General features: G+C 37.2%; 1 protein-coding gene across 1 annotated transcript in view; it reads left to right on the top strand.

Annotated features, from left to right (window-relative positions):
- The window catches only part of LOC149191372 (ribonuclease H2 subunit C-like protein), a 112180-nt gene extending 90331 nt beyond the window's left edge, over positions 1 to 21849 (top strand). Inside the window, exon 5 of the mRNA XM_089406224.1 lies at positions 21420 to 21849. Within this exon, the coding sequence (XP_089262350.1) occupies positions 21420 to 21463 (44 nt within the window). The 3' untranslated portion in view covers positions 21464 to 21849. The remainder of the gene's footprint in view (positions 1 to 21419) is intronic.
- The last annotated feature ends 465 nt before the right edge of the window (positions 21850 to 22314 follow it).

The following is a 22314-nucleotide window of genomic DNA, read 5'->3' as shown; positions in this document are numbered from 1 at the left end:
TCAAGTCGTTGATCTATCTTTTCTTTTGTTTTGTGATTTGGTTACATAAAATTTGGTACTAGAGCTCTAGATCCTAGGGTTTTATTGCTTCAAATAGGTCATCTTGGCGTTTTAGCTATAACTCTTTTTATGCGAGACTTCAAAAGTTGAAATTTCGACCACATGGAGTCAAAATCTTGATGAACATCATGTAAAAATTTCAGAGCTTGTTTAACTAAATTTTCATTGATATGGTCCAAAGAAGTTAGGGTTTCTGCATGTTGCTAAATTTAGTCTAAAACAAGCGCTCAAAGGAAAATCGTCATAAGTTTCTGTTGGGTCCCTATAATACTAGTGATTACCCCATTACTATTGTAGTTATACCCCTTATTAATATTGTTGTGCCCTTATTGCCCCCATATTGTTATTACTGTGCCCCATAGAATCCCTTTATTGTTATTTTTGTGGCTTTATATTATTATTGTTAGGTCGGCTGGGTTATATTGTGACTCCTTAGACTCCTATATATAGAAAGGAGGTTTTGTCATTTGAATCATCCAAAAATTGTTCATTTATGTAATGTAAAGGAGGTTGCCCCCTCGAAGAGGCTGAATTCTAAGGCGTTGATCTATCTTTTCTTGAGCTGGTTTCATAACATTTGGTATCAGAGCTTTGGATTCTAGGGTTTTGCTGCTCCAAACAGGTCATCGTGGCATTTTCACTAGAACTTTTTTTCTGTGATGTTTCAGAAGCTAAAAAAAACCCATTTGAGAAGACATCGCCCTGAATCTCGGGTCCGAATTGCAGAGCTTTTTGCGCTATATTTGCGGAGATATGATCTGAGGAAGTTGGTATGTTTGTAGACTCCTGAATTACATTCCAAACAGGTGACCTGGGGAAAATGATCATAACTTTTTCCCTGAGCATTGGATTGAAATTTCGTAAAAAGGTGCAGAAAGAGGACGAACTGTAGTTTCTTGTATATATTTTTCAGAGCCAAAGGACGAAACAGTGACTCTTGGCACATCGTACAAGTTCGCTCTACTGAACTAGTCTATAATCAGGTCACTGTGGGAGATTTCGCATAACTCTTCCTTGGAGAATCCAAATTGGATCAGACTGGTGGAATTGGAAAGAGGACACAGAGGGCTACCATAGGCTGCAATTTCAGAACTGGATGATCTGAAAATACAGAGATACATCAGAGGCAATATCGAGCTCCTACAAAGTGAAAAAAAAGGTGTGTAGTTTCTTTTAAATTTTTTGTTTAAGAGTGGTTTGAAAATTTATTTTGAAGGAATTCAAAGGGCTAGTAGAGCATTATTATCGGTAATTGATGCCCCGAGGAAAGAAAATGCAAACACCTAGTAAGGAACCTGAAAGCTCTAGCATGATTCATGAAGAAGAAGAAGAAATGCTATATGATATATCAAAATTACAAGAACAAGTGCAACAAGTGTCACTTGCACACAAAGCAACATAATCTAAGATGGATGGTTTAAGGAAAGGTGTAGAAGCTAAGATGGATTGTTTAAAGAAAGGCGTAGAAGCTAAGATGGATGGCATGGAAGCTAAGGTGAATGGCATGGACGCTAAAATTGATGGCATGGATGATAAGATGGAAGAATTGACGATCAATATGAATAAGTTGCTACAAGGAATGATCACTAATGGTGAAAGGGTACTAAAGGAAACTTATGACGAGAACAAAATAAATGTTAATCATGATTCCATAGACTCTAATGTTGGATCGAATACTCACCATATTCCAAAAATCGATATGAGGAAGTTTGTTGGCAAGGATCCCGCCACATGGATATTACAGATGGAGCAATTCTTCGATCTCAATAATGTGCAAAACACACAAAAGGTACGTATGGCAACTTTATATTTGGGACCAAATCAGTTTGTATGGTATCAATGGCTTTGCTCTCGTAAACAATTTATCACTTGGGCAATTTTTACGGAAGAATTGATAGCACATTATGAGGATACAAAAAGCAACACTTTTTTTAGCCAATTGATAAGTCTCAAACAAAAAGGTTCAATAATGGAGCATATTGAGGAGTTCCAAAAATTGAACATAAGGGAAAAAGATATTCCAGAGGAGCATAGGATTGATGTGTTCATAGGGTCTTTAAAGGATAGTATCCAACATGATGTTCGCCTTTGGGAACCTGATTCATCAGAGAAGGCATTCAGGTTAGCAAGAAAAATGGAAAGCAAAATTATGGCAACCAGGAAGCATACCACCCACAACTATAAAGACGGAAGTGTTGTTGCCCCTAGTCTTCCACAACCTATAAGGTTGACACCACAACAATTGGAAGAAAAAAGAGCAAAAGGGCTTTGTTACAGTTGTGATAGCAAATACACTAAAGTTCATAAGTGTGCTGAGAAGAAATTATTCTACATAGATTGTGAAGAGGAAGAAGAAAAGGAGCAAGAAAGGTCAAAAGAAGAGGATATACTCCAGGAACAAAGCCTAGATGAAGAACAAATAAATCCGACCATATCTTGTAATGCATTGGTGGGAATTACCACTCCTCAAACCATCAAGATAGAAGGACAAATCAAGAAGAAAAAGGTAATAGTGTTGATTGATTCAGGAAGCACCCACAATTTTATTCATTGTAAGGTAGCAAAAGAATTGAATTGCTTCATATATCCAGCACCAGAGTGTCAAGTGATGATTGCAAATGGAGGAACAATAAATTTCTCTGGAAAGTGCCATAATATCAAGCTATCCATGGGAGAATATGTATTGACTAGCCCAATGCTTTCCATTCCAATGGGAGGTGCTGATGTTGTACTAGGAGCCCAATGGCTACAATCCTTGGGTACAATAGCTTTTAATTTTCAAGAACTTTTCATCAAATTTTCTACGGAAGGAAAGGAAGTTGAATTAAGGGGTATTGCAGGGAAACCAAGAAAGATAATCAACTCTAATGGTATGACAAAGCTTCTAAAAAAGGAGCAAAGAGGTGTAATTGCACAATTATGTTCGCTAGATGTTTCCACATCGGAATCATCTATTTCTCTAGATCTCCAAAAAGTCTTGGACAATCATTCCAAGGTATTTGAGACTCCCAAAGGTCTCCCACCTATGCGTGATCATGATCATGCTATTCATCTGATTCCAGGAAGTGTTCCTCCAAACATCAGGCTGTACAGATATCCCTATGTCCAAAAGAGTGAAATTGAACGTATGGTTGCAGAAATGCTAGAGGCTGGTATAATTCAACCTTGTCAAAGTTCTTTCTCTGCTCCAGTAGTATTGGTGCACAAGAAGGATGGATCATGGCGCATGTGTTTGGATTATAGGGAGCTCAACAAGCTCACTATTAAAGATAAGTTCCCCATTCCTGTCATTGATGAATTACTGGATGAATTGCATGGATCAATTTACTTCACCAAGTTGGATTTTCGTTCAGGATATCATCAAATCAGAATGAAGACTGAAGACATTCTGAAAACAACATTTAGAACTCATGAGGGTCATTATGAATTTTTGGTCATGCCTTTTGGCCTTACCAATGCACCTTCAACATTTCAAGGTTTGATGAATTCAATTTTCAAACCATTCCTTAGAAAATTTGTGTTAGTATTTTTTGATGATATACTAATCTACAACAAGTCTTGGAAGGATCATGTTGAACATGTTGACAGGGTGCTACAACTATTGGAGGAGAAACAATTATATGCAAAAAGATCCAAATGTTTCTTTGGAGTCCAGGAGGTGGAATATCTGGGTCATATTGTATCTCATGAAGGAGTTAAGGTAGACCCTAGCAAAATTAAAGCCATTAAGGAATGGAAAATCCCCACATCCATAAAGCATCTGTGAGGATTTCTCGGGTTGACAGGGTATTATCGCAAGTTTGTTAAGAATTATGGGAGAATAGCAGCACCTCTAACAACATTATTGAAGAAAGATGCATTTTCATGGACTCCGGAAGCAACAAAGGCCTTTGAACATCTTAAAGAGGCAATGTGCCAAGCACTGGTTTTAGCTACATCGGACTTCACAAAAACCTTTATTGTGGAATGTGATGCTTCAGGAAATGGAATTGGTGCTGTTCTAATGCAAGATGAAAGACCCATTGCTTTTGAAAGTCGTCCAATCAAGGGAAAGTTTTTAAGCAAAGCTATTTATGAGAAGGAAATGTTGGCAATACTCCATGCACTTAAGAAATGGCGACCCTACCTAATGGGAAGACACTTCAAGGTAAAAACGGATCATGATAGCCTTAAATACTTTTTAGAACAAAGATTATCCTCTGAAGAGCAACAAAAGTGGGTCACAAAGATGTTGGGTTATGACTTTGAAATCATCTACAAAAAAGGGAAGCAAAATGTGGTGGCAGATGCACTCTCAAGAAAGGATGAGGATGTGGAAGCATTGTTGTGCGCCATTTCTATTATCCAACTAGATTGGATAAACGAAGCAAGGGAGGAATGGAAGAATGACGAAGAAGTGTGGGCACTTATTCGAAAGTTACAACAAGATTCCAGTACATCTGATACATTTAGCTGGCAAAATGATTTGTTATGGTACAAAGATCGCTTATACCTCTGTAAGAATTCCCAGCTAAAACAAAATATTCTTATGGAATTGCACACTTCTCCCTTAGGAGGGCACTTAGGATTTTTAAAAACTTACCACAGGGTTAAGAAGAATTTTTTTTGGGATTGCCTTAAATCAGATATTCAAAAGTTTGTGGCGGAATGTTTGGTTTTCCAACAAAATAAAGTTGAAACAATTAAGACACCGGGTCTATTACAACCTTTATCCATTCCAAGCCAACGTTGGGAGGAGGTTTCAATGGATTTTATCACAGGTTTACCCAAGTCTGAGGGAAAGAGTGTCATCATGGTGGTAGTTGACAGACTTACCAAGTATGCACACTTTTGTGCATTATCACATCCATTTAAAGCCAATACAGTTTCTATTGCATTTATGAAACAATTCAAAAGCTACATGGAAACCCAAAGATTATTGTAAGTGACAGAGATCCCATTTTCACTGGAAATTTTTGGACAGAATTATTTTCTTGTCTTGGTACTCAGTTAGCTCATAGCTCATCTTATCATCCTCAATCTGATGGGCAAACTGAGATAGTAAACAAATGTTTGAAAGGATATCTTCGTTGCTTTGTATCTGATAAACAGACACAATGGGTCAAATGGTTGCCTCTGGCTGAATGGTGGTATAACACTTCCTTCCATACAGCAACAAAAATGACCCCATTTATGGCACTTTATGGGTATCAACCACCATCCATCACATCATATTTAAGAGAAAATTCTAAGGTTCAGGCAGTGGAACATCACATCGAACATCAACAACAAGTCCTCCAACTCTTAAAGGATAACCTCGTGTTGGCATAGAATAGAATGAAACAACAGGCAGATCAACATCACAGTGAAAGAAGTTTTGATGTAGGTGATTGGGTATTCCTACGGCTACAACCATATAAGTAAATGTCCCTCAAGCAAGTTAAGAAGGATAATAAATTATCACCAAAGTATTATGGTCCGTACAAGGTGTTGCAAAAGATTGGTACTATGGCATACAAATTGGAGCTTCCTGCAGCTTCTTGATTGCACCCAGTTTTCCATGTTTCATGTTTAAAGAAGGTTATAGGCGACAAGCTCCTAGTTCAAACAATATTGTCAGAACTTGACGAGGAAGGAAAAATTATATTGGAATCGGAAGCAGTCACAGAAACAAAAACTCGACAGCTACGAAATCAATCAATTTCAGAGTATCTTATCAAGTGGAAGAACTTATCCACTGAAGATTCCACATGGGAGGATGAGAATTTTATGCAGAAGTATCCAAAACTACTCAAGCGTTGAGGACAACACTTTTTTGAAGGAGAGGGGCATGTTGGGTCCCTATAATACTAGTGATTACCCCATTACTATTGTAGTTATACCCCTTATTAATATTGTTGTGCCCCTATGGCCCCCATATTGTTATTACTGTGCCCCATAGAATCCCTCTATTGTTATTTTTGTGGCTTTATATTATTATTGTTAGGTTGGCTGGGTTATATTGTGACTCCTTAGACTCCTATATATAGAAAGGAGGTTTTGTCATTTGAATCATCCAAGAATTGTTCATTTATGTAATGTAAAGGAGGTTGCCCCCTCGAAGAGGCTGAATTCTAAGGCGTTGATCTATCTTTTCTTGAGTTGGTTTCATAACAGTTTCTCTTCGTGCATCGGATTTGAATTTAGTAAAAATTGGCAGAAAGTGCACAAATTGAAGTTTCTTGTATAGCATTTTTAGGGCCGAAGGTCGAAACAATGACACATGGCATCCCATACAAGTTTGCTCTATTGAACTAGTCCATAATCAAGTCATTGTGGGAGATTTGGCATAACTTTAGCTTGAAAATTCCAATCTCGGTCTAACTTGTGGTGTTGGAAAGAAGACTTAGAGGGTTATCTCAAGACACAATTTCAGACTTTGGAGAGCCACAATTACAGAGATACAATAGTTTCAAGATCGATCTCCTGAAAGCAAGAAAAACATGTGTATTTTTTAACTTTTGTGTGAAAAAATAAGTTTGAAGTGATCCATAGGGCATATTGAAGCATAGATATCATTATTTGGTTCTAAAATGCCTCGAAACAAAAAAATGGATACTATCAGTAAGCCAATAGAAAGCTCTAGTATGATGCATGAAGAAGAGGAATAAATGCAACATGATATATCAAAAGTACGAGACCAAGTGCAACAAATTTTGCTCTCGCAAAGAATAACCAAAAATGAATTGGAAGCGATGATTAATGTTAAGATGGATGGTTTAAAAGGGGACATAGATGGTATAAAAAGAGACATGGAAGGTTTGAAGGATGGTTTAAAAGCATAAATGGAAGGTTTAACAAAGTTGCTACAAGAAATGCTTCTTAATGGTGACAAGGTATTCCATGAAACTCATGATGAGAACAAAAGGAATGCAAATCATGTTTTTCGAGACTCTAACTTTGTGGTGAAGACCAACCATATTCTGAGGATCAATATGAGGAAGTTCGATGGCAAGGATCTAGTAACATGGATACTATAGATGGAGCAGTTCTTTGATCTACGCGATATGCAACACACACAAAAGGTACACATTGCATCTTTATATTTAGAACCGAATCAATTTGTACAATATAGATGGCTTTGTTCTCGTAAAGCACTAGTCATTTGGACAATTTTTGCGGAGGAATCGATAACACATTATAAGAATACAAAGAGCAATACCTTCTTTAGCCTAATGATAAATCTCAAACAAAAGGGTTCAGTTGGAGAGCACATTGAGGACTTCCAAAGATTGAATTTCAAAGTAACTGATATTCTAGATGGCATCTCATTGATGTTTTCCTAGGGACTTTAAAGGATAACATCTTGTTGGAAAATTTAACCTGTTTTGGTCTTCATAATTGTCAATGTATTGAAGTCTTTATGTATATCTTATGTTTCAAGAAAAAGAAGAAAGAAAAAATATTATTTGTGAGCATGGGTTTCATGCTCCAGTTTTATGGTCATCTAGGTCAAGCACGTTCTTCATGCTTCTAGGTTTTGTCATGTCAAAAGAATATTTTTCTTGAGTCAAGAGAGTCCTTGTCAATTGTATAACACTGTATTGGGCAAGTTGTAACATGTAAAAGATATTGATTTTGAGACTAGAAAGTTCTATGGGCCTCCAAGCACAAGGACATTGGCAGTGAGAAGTCGACCTAAAAAGAGGGTATTCGATTCCCACAAATGTGTATAAACAGAAGCAACATTGACCTCAATTAACGCCAATTCGATCTCTCTCAAGAAGAAGTTCTATTTGAAGCTATGAACAAGGAAAAAGCTAGAGTGAAGGTCTAGGAAGCAAGGAGAAACCAAGAAGAAGAAAGAAAGTTTGTTTTTCTGTTCTATTATCTCACACGTGTGAAGGTTAGGATTTTTGCAGCTTCTGGAAGGTCGAAAATTGTAGGTCTGAATTGCAGGTTGAAGCCAGGGGCCAAAGTTGTAGCTGGAAGCTAGTTGAAGTAGAATTAATCCTTGTTGATTTGGTTGATTTTTGACCTAATTGGAAGGGCTTCTTAGAGGGTTGAATTGGTGCTTGTAGGAGGACTTGGTCTAGGGGTTAGGGTATTGGTTTTCTCATTTGAAGCAGGTTCTATAAGAAGAGAAGAGATTCTTTCCAGGTCTCCCCTTGGTTTGCAGCCTAATTTTTGCGTCCATTGTCTTACTTGTTTTTGCTCTTGATAAATATTTGATGAAAAGATCTAATAAAGGAACATAAGAAGATAACTAAAGCTCACAAACAATTTGTTAATGTTAAGGAGAATTTGAATTAATAGTTGCCCCACTACATTCTCCAACATGGTTTCAGAACTAAGGTGAACAAGAAGGCAACTGGGAGATCATAAGAAGGGTTTTCTTGTCAATAAAAATCATTTGCAGAACATAAAGAACGAAGAAGAAGACCTATTGATTTAGAAAGAGGATTGCTACATCAAGCATTCATTGAAGAAGACCTCATCATCAAGTTCTCATTGAAGAAAGAACAATTTTTTGTTGGAAACTCTCTAGTGTACTTCATCCTCTTGAAGAAGGAAGCAACAAAGAGTCTTGGAATCATCGTTCACTCTATGAAACTGTTTGAAGGCATCATTATCGAAGGCAACCTAGAAGCCATCATTCTAGGGCATCTCTTGAAGTCTCCTTATAGGTCTTGAAAACATAAAGATAATTGGAGACATAATCAGGGAGGACTCTTGGTTAACAAAGTAAGAACTATATTGTCTTCTATGTCTCAATCTACAGATCATATGGCTACATTTCACAAGGAAAGCAATAAGATCGTTGGATCAACAAACTTCCTAGCATGGAAGAAGAGGATTGACTTAGCACTTATAAAAAATGAAGTCACGGAGTATGTCCTTGGAGAAGTCGCTGTACTTGACAACGAGAAGACTCAAGAGTTAGCAACATACAAGAAGGGAGAAGGGCACAAAGGATCATTGTTGAATCATAAAAGATCATCTTGTTCCCTTTATTACTGATTTGAGGACATCCAAGGCTATGTATGATAAGTTAGTAAAATTGTACTCGATAAGTACATCAGGTCAAAAGATTTCCTTGAGGAATCAACTATATAGAATAATGAAATTAAAAGATGAAGGCATGGCCACCTGATGAAGATATCACAAATAAGAGATTAGTTGCAAGAGCTTGGGGACACTGTTTCCGACTCTGAAATAACTATTTGTGTGCTAAATGCTTCGCCACCTAATTGGAGTAGTTTTGCAATTAACATCTATTCAAAGAAAGATACTACACCTTTTGTGTTAGGTCCCTATACTGCTAGTGTACCCCCTTATTGTTATTATTGCAACCCCCTTGTTGTATTGTTGTGCCCATGTTGTTATTATTGTGTCCCATAGAAGCCCACTATTGTTATTGTTGTGCCCCTACAATATTATTGTTATGTAGGCTCTGATTATATTGGGACCCCTTAGACTCTTATATATAGAATGAAGGTCTTGTCATTTGTATCATCCAAGAATTGTTCATTTGTGTAATGTAAAAGAGGTTTCCCCCTCGAAGAGGCTAATTTTGAAGTCGTTGATCTATAATTTCTATATTTTGTGCGCTGGTTGCATAACATTTGGTATCAGAGCTTTGACTTCTAGGGTTTCGTCGCTTCAAACCTGCCATCGTGGAATTTTCACTATAACTTTTTTTCTACGCAGTTTCAGAAGTTGAAATTAAAAGCCATTTGAGCTGAAATCTTGATGAACCTCATGTTCGAATTTTAGATCTTGTCTCACTATATTTTCAGAGATATGAACTAAGAAAGGTAGGGTTTTTGCAGGCTCTAGAATTCCATCTCAAACAGGTCATCATGGTATTTGCACTATAAATTTATTTCTACAAAGCTTCAAACGCTGAAATTAAAACCCATTTGAGTCAATATTGTGCTGCACCTCGTGTAGAAATTTCAGAACTTGGTTCGTTATATTTGCGGAGATATGATCCAAGGAATTTAGGGTTTTTATAGGCTCCCGAATTCCATCTCAAATAGGTGACCTTGGGAAAATCGTCATAACTTTCTCTCTGAGCATCGTATTCAAATTTTGTAAAATGTGTCGGAAAGAGGACGAATTGTAGTTCATTGGGTATCGTTTTCAGGACCAAAGGTCGAAACAATGACACATGGCACTTCGTACAAATTCACTCTACTGAACCAATCTATAATTAGGGCATCTTAGGAAATTGGGCATAACTCTTTCTTGAAGAATCCAATCTCTATCAGACCTCTGGGGTTGGAAAGAGGACTCAGAGGACTACCACAGTGCGAACTTTTAGAACTTGGAGATCTGAAGTTATAGAGTTACTGCCGTTTCAAGATCGAGCTCCTAAAAGAAAGAAAAAGAGATATGAGGAAGTTTGATGGCAAGCATCCAGTAACTTGGATACTACAGATGGAGCAATATTTTGATCTACTTGATGTGCAACTATTACAAAAGGTACATATTGCATCTTTATATTTAAAACCGAATTAGTTTGTATGGTATAGAGGGCTCTGTTCTCGTAAACTACTTGACACCTGGTCAATTTTCACGGAGGAAATGATAGCACATTATGAGGATACAAAGAGCAACACCTTCTTTAGCCAATTGATAAATCTCAAACAAAAGGGTTCAATGGTAAAGCACATTGAGAACTTCCAAAAATTGAATATAAGGATAAATGATATTCCAGAGAAGTAGAGGATTGATGTCTTCATAGGGACTTTAAAGGATAATATCCAACATGAGGTTCGCTTTTGGGAACCTGATTCATTGGAGAAGGCATACAGGTTGGCAAGAAAAAATGAAAGCAAAATTATGGAAACAAGGAAGCCTACCACTCATAACTATAAAGATGAAAGTGTTGTTGCTCCTAGCCTTCCACAACCTACAAGGTTGACACCACAACAATTGGAAGAAAAAAGAGCAAAAGAGCTTTGTTACAGTTGTGATAGAAAATACAGTAAAGGTCATAAGTGTGCTGAGAATGAATTAATTTACATAGATGGGGAAGAGGAGGAATAAAATGAACAAGAAACGTCAAAAGAAGAGGATATCCATCAGGAACCAACCACAGAGAAAGAAGAAATGAATTTGACCATATCTTGTAATGCATTAACAAGAATTACCACTCAAATTCTCAAGATAGAAGGACATATCAAGAAGAAAAAGGTAATAGTGTTGATTGATTCGGGTAGTACCCATAATTTTATTCATTGTAAGATAGCCAAGAAATTGAATTGCTTCCTATATCCAGCACCAGAGTTTCAAGTAATAGTTGCAAAGGGAGGAACGATAAATTGCTCTAGAAAGTGCCATAATATCAAGTTATCCATGGGAGAATATGTCTTGAATAGTCCAATGCTTTCCATTCCAATGGGTGGTGCCAATGTTATATTAGAAGTCCGATGGTTACAATTTTTGGGGACGGTAGCTTTCAATTTTCAAGAACTTTTTTTGAATTTTTTTTGGGAAGGAAAGGAAGTTGAATTAATGGGTATTGTATGGAAACCAGGAAAGATAATCAGCTCTAATGGCATGACAAGGCTTCTAAAGAAAGAACAACGGGGTGTAATATGTTCACTATAGGTTCAAACAACGAAATCATCTATTTCTCTAGATCTCCAAAAAGTCTTGGACAATCATTCTAAGTTTCAAGCGGTGGAAGATCACATCGGGCATCAACAACAAGTTCTCCAACTCTTAAAGGATAACCTCACTTTGGCGCAAAACCGAAACAACAGGGAAGTCAACATCGCAACAAAAGAAATTTTGATGTAAGCGACTGGGTATTTTTACGGGTACAACCATACAAACAAATGTCCCTCAAGCAAGCTAAGGATAATAAATTATCACCAAAATACTATGGTCCTTACAAGGTGTTGCAAAAGATTGATACTATGGCATACAAATTGAGGCTTCTTGCATCTTCTTGAGTGCACCCAGTTCTCCATGTTTCATGCTTAAAGAAGGTTATAGGTGATAAGCTTCCAGTTCAAACAATATTATCGGAACTTGACGAGTAAGGAAAAATCATATTGGAACCTGAAGCAGTCATGGAATCAAGAACTCGACAACTACGAAATCGATCAATTTTAGAGTATATCATCAAGTGGAAGAACTTACTCGCTGAAGACTTCACATGGGAGGATGGTAATTTTATACAAAAGCATCCAAAACTACTCAAGCGTTGAGGACAACACTTTTTTGGAGGAGAGGGGCATGTTAGGTCCCTATACTGCTAGTGTACCCCCTTATTGTTATTAGTGCAACCCCCTTATTGTATTGTTGTGCCCATGTAGTCCCCATGTTGTTATTATTGTGCCCCATAGAAGCCCACTATTGTTATTGTTGTGCCCCTACAATATTATTGTTATGTAGGCTCTGATTATATTAGGACCCCTTAGACTCCTATATATAGAAAGGAGGTCTTGTCATTTGTATCATCCAAGAATTGTTCATTTGTGTAATGTAAAGGAGGTTGCCCACTAGAAGAGGCTACTTTTGAAGTCGTTGATCTTTCTCTTTCTTCTATTTTGTGAGATGGTTGCATAACATTTTGATGAATTATGGGCTCAATGAACCTTAGAAGAATCTAGGATCAAGGCAAATGATGACACTGAATCAAATAAAAGGTTTCAAGCCTTTATTGCAAGGACCAAAAAGTTGAAGAAAGGGAAGTTTGGAATGTCCAAGAAGAAAACATATATGTCCAAGATTCAATGCTTTGGATGCAATGAGTATGGACACTTTAATAGGGATTGCCCAAACAAGAAAGATAACAAAAGAAAGGAAAGAAGTGAAGCTCACATAGCTGAAGAAAAAGGAGAATCCGAGAAGAAGCAGAAAGGAGAAGATCCAAAAGATCTTTATTATTGAAGAGAGTCTCATCTCTTTTAGGTTTTTTATGAAATTTTTATTTCTTTTATTAAGTAGGAAGTAAAGTAGCATGCATTGTTATATACTCTAGAAGAGTCTTGATTTTTGAATAGAATATGGCATCATGGAAGAAAGCATATGATAGTAGAATTAGAATCTACATGATTAAATTGTTTTGAAAAATCATCTAGCTATCAAAGAATGAGAAGATTGGGACCATTTTGCATATGATTGTTCATCCAAACATTTTTTAACATCATGTTAGAGGTGGTCATGTTGTAAAGAGGGATCATCAAGATCCTATAAGAATAAGAACCATCATTTTGGAAGGTTCTTAGAAATGGCATTATGACATGACTAGTATTTATTCCATCTGGTATGGAAACAATACTTTTGAAGGATGAAGGAATGAAAATAGGCAAGTTGTATTTTGAAAGGTGTTGAAGAATTAGGGCAATTAGGTGTAGTGTGATTCTTCTTGGCTTGATAACAATTTGTGGAGTCTTCTTACTTTTCTTGTCAGCTTAATCTTATTCTTCTTATTAATGCATGTATGTGTACTTCATCAAACTGCTACAAAAACATAAGAACAAGAACACAAGATGTTGGCTCTCTGCCAGGGCCAAAACCTCTCCTCTTGAGAGGAAAACCCTTTAGCAAGTTTCTCTTCTTGAAGCTTCTTATTGATCAATGCCAAACCCTAGACCCCTGACTAGATTATCTTCCAAGCACAAGTCAAGTCCTTCCTCCTTCCTGCACTTCGTTTCCCTGACACTTTGTCATTTTCCTTCTGGCACTTTGTTCCCCGACACTTCGTCCTCCTTCTTCAGGTACTTTGTTCTTCTTTCAACTTGTTGATAGTCCTTAGTATACTAGCTCTAGAAGAGACTCCAATCTTTGATCCTTAGTGAGATCCTTCACCAAGAGGATACCTTCTTTCTCTTGACCCAATCAAGCTTCTTCTTGATGTATAGTGCAGACTTGATATAGTGGCACTGCAACCCTAGTTTCACGTACGTGCGAGAGGTTTTCCTTATGATTTTAGCTCCTTTCTCCTTCGCTTGAGAGACCCTCTTCTTTGTTTGAGTATGAGGCCTTATAGGCCTAAGTTACTAGCCCAAACAAGGAGGAATATATCACTGTGATATTGTTGCTGTTATATCCGCAGACTGCCCTTCTTTTATAGCACGTGTGACTGCGTATCTTCCTTAGAACAACCCTATAAACTTTGGTTTATGTCTCTCCTTCATTGCTGCACTAGAGGCTCCTTCTGACTTGACATATGTAATTCAAATTGCTTCTTTGTAGGTGTCTTTGCATGAAGGAGACTTGTTGACTTTGCTTGGAGGTATTCTCTTGACTTTGATACATAAACATACAAGGTGTAACATGGCCTTAAGGTCTTCAACCTTTTCTTTTGACTCCTTAACTCACCTATAGCACTCTAACATGTGCTAGACCTATTTCAATGAGCAAGAAACTCATTGACATATATAATAAAATTAATATTTCTTTTCTTGGATAAATACAAATATCAAAAATACATTTATGAAGACCGAATCTAGTCACATTTCCTTCAACACTCCCTCTTAACTAGGGAGGTATTCATACAACATTACAAGGTGTTTGGCTATGTTTCAATCTTGAAGAATTCACATAAGAGAAATCATATTTGCAATCCATCTGTTATAGCATCATAATAACCAACATTGTTTCCACATCAAGGCCTTGAATGACAACTCTATCTCTCAATAGATCAGAGCACAATGTTGGCGAGACCAATGACTTATAGACACCTTAGTCATTGTCTCTCAAGGTACATATGATGCAGGTCTAGCCATAGGGTCTGTAATAATTAAAATTATCACACACAACATCAAACTCAACTGAAATCCACACACCAAGTATGTGCATATAAAATATTTAGAAATATTTAATTAATAAAATAATTACAAGAGAAATATTGGCCTTATGATTGGCTTCTTCATTCCTCACACTCACACAATACATACATGCCTCATGTGCTCACCTCAATTTATACAGAAGGATTAGAAGCCAAGGTAGGTTCTAGATCCCTAAACTAACTCCCAAAATATCTCTCATATCCATAAAATCTCTCATCTAATCCCTTATCCCCAGATAAGAGCTAACTAATCCATAATCTTGTCAAACCTTCCACAATACTCTCGACTCTTCTCCTATTTACAATAATCATCATTCTCTCTTAAAACTATTTGAAAAATACATTAATTAATTAAATCCTAACTTTACAAACTAACTCCTCTAATAAACGATTGACCTAGGTTAGATGCACCTGTATCAACATACCCACTTGGGTGTTCTCTGAGTATGACCTTCTAGGACTATTCTTGTCTTGGGTTACCAACCCTCAAAGAATATCGGTCCTCTTGCCTACTTTTGTCTTCGATGCCCTACACATCCTCAAAGAGTATCGGATGCCAGATGATTACCCAATCCTCCCATTCTTCCTTCCCAAGTGAAGACAAGAATTTTGTGTCTATCTGGTGTCTACATTTTCATTCATGGTCTTCATCTAGAATTGTTGCTTTTAGTCTTGGTCTAGTGCGTGATACATGAAATGGAAAAACATAATTGTCACTCCTTTGTAATCAGGGGTGATCCAAAACTCTTTCGTGATCAGGGACCTGTCAGAGCTCCCTCTTAACTAGGGACTCTTTCATTCATCAACGACCTGTTCATCGTGGGTCCTTCAACTGCTTGATCTCCTTCCTTTCTTTGATGTCATGAAGTCTTTGTTTGAACTTCTTCTAGGTAGGGCAACATCCATTGATCACTTTCCTTCTTGGTTTGTCATGTCATTGCTTCCTTTGTGGAAAGTGGCTTTCTTGTCATACATCAAGTTTTCTTGTCATTTGGCTACTCCTTTGCCATTTGTCCATTCTTCGAAATACTCTTCTCATGGATACTTCGTCGTACTTGCTTGTTTACATGCTTCGACCTAGTAGCCCATCATGACTTCATCCTGATATGGCTTCAACATTGCTTTTGCTTTTGTTGGATGGCTTCTTTATCACGACATCTTTTGTAGAGTAGAATCAGTGATCTGTACCTTTCATATCTCCAAGGCCTTCATAGGTGTCAAGTGTCCTTCATTTCTTTGTCAGAGTTGCCCTGCCTTCTTTCAGGAGATATCTTCAATGGTTCTTTGTCAGATGGTGATTCTTTGTGATCATGGTGTTCTTCACATGCTTGATCTCTTTCTTCATTTGCTTCTTCTTAGATAGATTGGTCAACCACCTTATGCTCCTTGTGAGAGCACTTCTTTATTGCTTGCTTCCTGGACTAGTCAGCATTTCTTCTTGCCTCTTAGTCAGCAATCTTATACTGCTTATGTGAGCATATCCTTTTGTTGATCTTCATTTCATTGTAGTACATTTCTTTCGTACTTGATCATGTTATAAAACTATTCCCATTATTCAATAATATACATATGATCACATGACTGAACATTGATGCATATATACTTCACCTTGATTCTCCTTTGATCATCTTGACTTTATTTGATTGTTCATGGTCTAGCCTTTATTGCTTCATCTTAGCTTGCTTGCACATTATCCTTTTCTTGAATCCCATGAATGGGACTTCCCAATGAGACATCTACTTCTTATTCATGAATTTTCTTTTGAAGATTCCATCATAGGATCTTGAAGATCCTTACCTTGCAAATGTTTCTTTCCTTTTGATGATGGAGGTCTTCTAAGATTCTTAATCATGATCAATTTTCTTTTTTTGTAGATGAGGTCCTATACTAGGTATGCTCCTTCTACATGAATATTTTGAGCTATATCTATCATGCTCCTATATTCTAGAAGATATTTCTAACCTTGCAATTTTGTTCTCTTCCTACATGCTCCTATCCTACTCAAAGTTTTGAAAGAAGACTTGAAGTAAAGAGTTTGACTTAATCATAGTAGAGAGCTAGAGGATCTTCCTTCTTTTGCTTATTTTCTTCTTCTTTCACCTCCTGAGTCATGTGAGCTTCTTCCCTCTTTCTTTTGTTGTTGTTGTTCTTCTTAAGCTTAGGACAATTCCTTTTGTAGTGTTCATATTCCTGACATCCATAGCATTGGATTTTGGACATGTCTTTGTTGTTTGTTCTTCGTGGACCAAATTTGCCAATTTTTCTCTTTCTCTTGGCCATGGTAGCAAATGCTTGCTCCTTTGATCCCACATCTTCCTTGTGTCTTGCATAGAGACCACATTTCACTGAGTGTGGTTGCTTCCTTCTTGGCATATATGCTTGATGTGAAGTTTCCCCAATCCTCAGGTAGAGCATTGAGTACTACATTTGTCATTTCTTTGTCAGACATGACTTCCACAAGCTTTTGAAGTTGGTCCCTCATCTCAGAGATCTTCATGAAGTAGGGAGATATTCCTTCCTTTGATATCTTCATCTTGTACAATTCATTCCTTAGAGATATCACTTCTTCGGTTATGGATACTGGGAATAGCTCTACTAGCTTATCATAAATTTCTTTTGATGTCTCAAATTTGGAGACATAAGAATGGGAGAGTCTTTGATGGATTCTATTAGAATCCTTTGAGGTCTTGTCTCATCCTTATTATACTTGGCTAAGGCTTGAGTTTGTTCCTTAGCGGGGATAGTGATATTCCCTTTGATGTGTTCTAGAAGTTCATTCTCCTTGAGAAGTAGATTAGTCCTCTTCTTCCATGCAAGAAAGTTATTGGTACCTACCAATTTGTTGCTTTCCTCGCAAAAAGACATTGATGTATATTCAGAAGGGGACATGTACTTACTTGATAGATTTTGAAATAGTTGACTTCTTTTCTCCTTGAGGTCTTGATCGCTTGCTTTCCTTGAATCTTGATGTTCTTGAAGATGTCTTCTCCAAGTGGACTTGATTGCTTGATGATATGTAAATTGATGTAGGTCCCTTCTTTGATCTGCTTTTCTTTGTAGGTGCCTTTATATAAGGCTCTTCTTCTAGCTTTATAGTCTCCCTTGATGAATGATTGATGATATACCTTCTTGTCCTTGATGTGATAGAGACTTCTTGGCTTGATGCTTCAATTTTTGTAGATGTTCTTCCTTGATGAGTGTTCTTGAGATGCCCTTTCCTTGATGTGTCACGTTAGCTCCGATACCATGTTGAAGAATCTAGGGCAATTAGGTGTAGTGTGATTCTTCTTGACTTGATAACAATTTGTGGAGTCTTTTTACTTTTCTTGTCAGCTTAATCTTCTTCTTCTTCTTATTAATCCATGTGTGTGTACTTCATCAAACTGCTACCAAAACATAAGAACAAGAACACAAGATGTTGGCTCTCTGCCAGGGCCAAAACAGTTGAAGGAAATGTAACTAGGTTCGGTCTTCATAATGTACTTTTGATATTTGTATTTATTCAAGAAAATAAATATTATTTTTATAATATTTGTCAATGAGTTTCTTGCTCATTGAAATAGGTCTAGCACTATTTAAAGTGCTATAGGTGAGTCAAATAGTCAAAAGAATAAGTTGAAGACCTTAAGGGTATGTTATACCTTGTATGTATATGTATTATGGTCAAGAGAATACCGCCAAGCAAAGTCACTAGCATCCTCCAAGCAACGAGATCTTAAAAAGAAGAAATCTGAAGCATAAGGGCAGTCCTCAAGTCGACCTACAAACAAGTTGACAAGTCAGCCTAAATGGAGGGACAATCCTCTATATATAGAGGCTGTCCATTCCTCTATAACGCATTCATTCAAGCTCTGAAATCAGCGAGGAGATAAGCCGAGAAAGGAAGTTAAAGGGAAGTCTATAGGGTCTCCAAGGACAGCGAGGAAGAAGAGTATACAACCGAAGTTAAGGAGACCGTTTCTAGGGCAGCTACAACCACACGTGCGAGGACAAGGCTGCCTGCGTTGATGACAACAGTCACTAACAACTCACCATATCTCATTGTTTAGGGTTCAAACCAAGCCTACAAGACCACTCTCTCAAGTGAAGGATCAAGGAAGAAAAGCGAAGGTAAGAGGGCTGTTCTAAGGTCCATTACAGTCACACGTGCGAGGGAAAGGGAGGCTGCCTCTGTTGTTGTGACTCGTAACAACCCTCCCATTATAGTCATACATGTTAGTTGATTGGTGAAGAGAAGAAATGAACCATCATAGGAAAAGGGTCTCATCAAAGGTTTCTCCTCTAGAGCAAGTGCAACAAGGTTTACTAACAAGTTGAAAGAAGAACGAAGTGCCGGAAGGAGGAGGAAGAAGTGCTAGGGAACAAAGTGCCGGAAGAAGGAAGTGCCGGGAACAAAGTGCAGAAAGGAGAAAGGGCTTGACTTGTGCTTGGAGGATCTCTTTGTCAGGGGTCTATGGTTTGGCATTGATGAATAGAAGCTTCAATAAGAGAAATTCCCTACATCAGGATATGCTCTTCTATTCCAAGTAAGGATAGACTTGTGCCAAGTTTTATTTACGTCTGCTGGGGAAGATTGAATTTTGGGTGCTGTTTGTATATCCTCTTCAAAATACTCTTCAACCTTTTTCATTTTGCAATGGCTGAAAGAATCTCGTTTTCAGTTGTTCATCAGGATCAGCATTTTACCTCCCATGATTTGCATCCAATCATGGTTCTGCCTCCTTCCCTGGATGAAATATTTCCAAATCCGAAAGTTTGTTCTAGGTTTGGACCTTGGTTTTTGGGACCCACTTTGTCGTTTTGTGGGAAATTTTATTTCTCATTCCTGGGTGATTTCCACTTCTTCGTAATCTCCAGAGGGCTTTTGCAGGGACAAAGCTTCAAGATGGTTGTATTCATGGCTTGATCTGCATATAAAAGGTAGGGTTTTATAATCCAGGCTTTGATCATGAGATCTAGGCCCATTATTACAAAGTAACTGAATCTAGGAGAGGTTTTTAAGATCCCTATTTATGCAGATCTTGGCATAGTTTGTTATTTCAGTGACCATACATGTTCCAAGCCACTCCGTAATAGTTTTGAGGGCTCTTTCACTACAAAATTCCAGGGGAAGAAGGGTTAAATAAACCCATATTGGCACATTTCCTGGAGAATCTCTGGATTTGAAACGTGTCTCCAAAATTTCGTGTGGAGAACTGCCATTTTCAAAAACCATAGGTCACCTTCAAAATTTTAGTCTGCAATTTTAGAAAGGAAAAGTTAACAGAAAGAATACTCTGCTAGTGAGAAACGGAACATATGCTAGTTAGAACTTTCAGTTAGTAGTGATCTAACATATGATGGTTATTGTTTGAGGATCAAAGCCCCGTGATTAGACATGTCAAACCCTTAGTTTCAAAATCAAAATATCATCTCCCAAGATCCAGGATTCAGATTCTATTGTTGGCTTTGACTGATCTCTGTCCAGGGAATATTTAGAAGCGGTTTATGAGTTCCTTTTTAGCTTCCTCCACTAAAACTAATTCCTATATGCATCTATACCTCTATTGATATCCATGTTATCTATGTAACTGAGATTTGGTGGATTTATTGTGTATTGTGTAGGTTAAATAAATAGAACAGGTGGGGCCCACTAACTTTCAGGGTAGATGACTTAATCAATTCTTAATTGAGCAACGGCTTGATAGCCATTTAACTGATAAAACTGAAATGAAACTCCACTGATTAGGCAATTTATATTTATAGATGGTGTTGTCTCAAGCCAGTGATGCATCTTCAACATATTAATGTTTTAAGATTTATTTTTGTGCAACTGTTAGGGCTGAAAAAGGACAAAATGCTTTTAAAAACCTTTTTCTCCCGATTTTAAGTAGAACACAGTGGGGGATGCCCTGACATCCCCATTTGTAGGGGAAATCTTAGGGATATCCTTTGGACAGCCCCCAAGGGATGCCTGTGGCAGTTCCTCAAAAAGGGATGTGATGGTAACTAGAACACACGGAACGTAAATAATACATCTGACGCTGGAGAGTGTCCATGTCATGTCATTTTCAACTTTTCTTCCAGTGTATGAACATAATGTTGGATGCCAAAAGATAAACTTCTTGAGAAATAGGCCATTTTGGATACAAAGGGATGAAAGTTTGTAATTTGAAAATGAAATAGTTATCTAATTAAGCAGAAGCAGAGTCTGTCTGTCTTCATGCCACGCATAAGGTACTTATGTAAAATTTCAACTTTTACATCTGTAGCATACAAATGCATTTCTGCATAGGATGCTTATAACTTCAGATGTTGGTTACTGGAAACATCATAAAATGTCAACATTTTATAAAATGTTACTTGAAGGTTTATGCTAGGTAGTAGATGCAAGAATATCATTTGACCTGAAATGTTCTTTGGTTCAGGTACATGTTTATACTAGAAGGAACATTAAACTGTAAAATTTTAATTTGGAAAGAAACATGACCTAATGGTCCTAAATCATTTTAAGCTTTGGCTTCAGTAGTATTATTCTCCAATATTCTTGTTTGATGACTGCAATTTTCTATTCATGGTTTCTTATCAACTCTCTGATCCACTCCTTCAGGAGCTGCATGCGGGCAAAAGAGGAAATCCAATAAACGATGCTGATATTGATGAATGTGCTTTGCAATTTCAAAACACTTTTTGGCAGTCTACTCACCTTTCCCGAAGGGATCAAAAACATTTTGATTACTTAGCTGTATTTAAGGCCCAATTTTTACACTCTTTCTTATCTAAAATGGCTAGTAAATCTTGATATATAATCTGGCCTATGTAATATTTATGGCAAACAGATATCAGAACACACTTTTCACCAATATTAACGTATCTGAAATACTGACGTATGCACAAGTATAATGCTGCAGGAAGTGCTTCTATGGTAAAGAGCCTCTAAAACCGTGCAGGTTTTCTGCATGTCAAGAGTGAGGAACTTGGCTCTATTGATGTATTAATGTTATTGGAAAACCGGATAAAACAATATTACCAGTTGATTATTTCGCACTGTCTGTAATGCATTGTGACAACTGTTAACAAAGTAAAATTGAGAGTCATCACCTATCTATGATCAAGAGGTATTGGATAAGGTGAATTAAATAACGAGCTAACATTATCTACCACATGTAAAATGTGGACAGATAAGATGGTAATTATAACTGAACTCAACCGAAATGAAAATTTATAGTATTACTAGGTAGTTGTAAATAACATGATGTAGAAAAGAATCCCAATGAACCAGCTTTGTACTAGCTCATATCACGTTTGTATCTGAATTACTAGGATATCATTATGGATACTACTGTGTTCACTTATTAAATGGTGAAGTAAAAATTGAGTCATATCTATATGATCTAGAGGTACCAGACTAAGTGAGATAACGAGCTACATAAACCACCACATGAAAGATGTAGGTATATAAGATGGTAAAGATCATGAATGAACTCACATGAAAGATGTAGATA

This window comes from Pinus tabuliformis, chromosome 2_2, assembly GCF_031772625.1.
Source record: "Pinus tabuliformis cultivar Carrire ecotype Pingquan chromosome 2_2, CPIR1, whole genome shotgun sequence".
NCBI classification, from domain to species: Eukaryota; Viridiplantae; Streptophyta; class Pinopsida; order Pinales; family Pinaceae; genus Pinus; species Pinus tabuliformis.
Note: the sequence above shows the minus strand (reverse complement) of the source record. Positions and strands in the feature narration are given on the sequence as shown.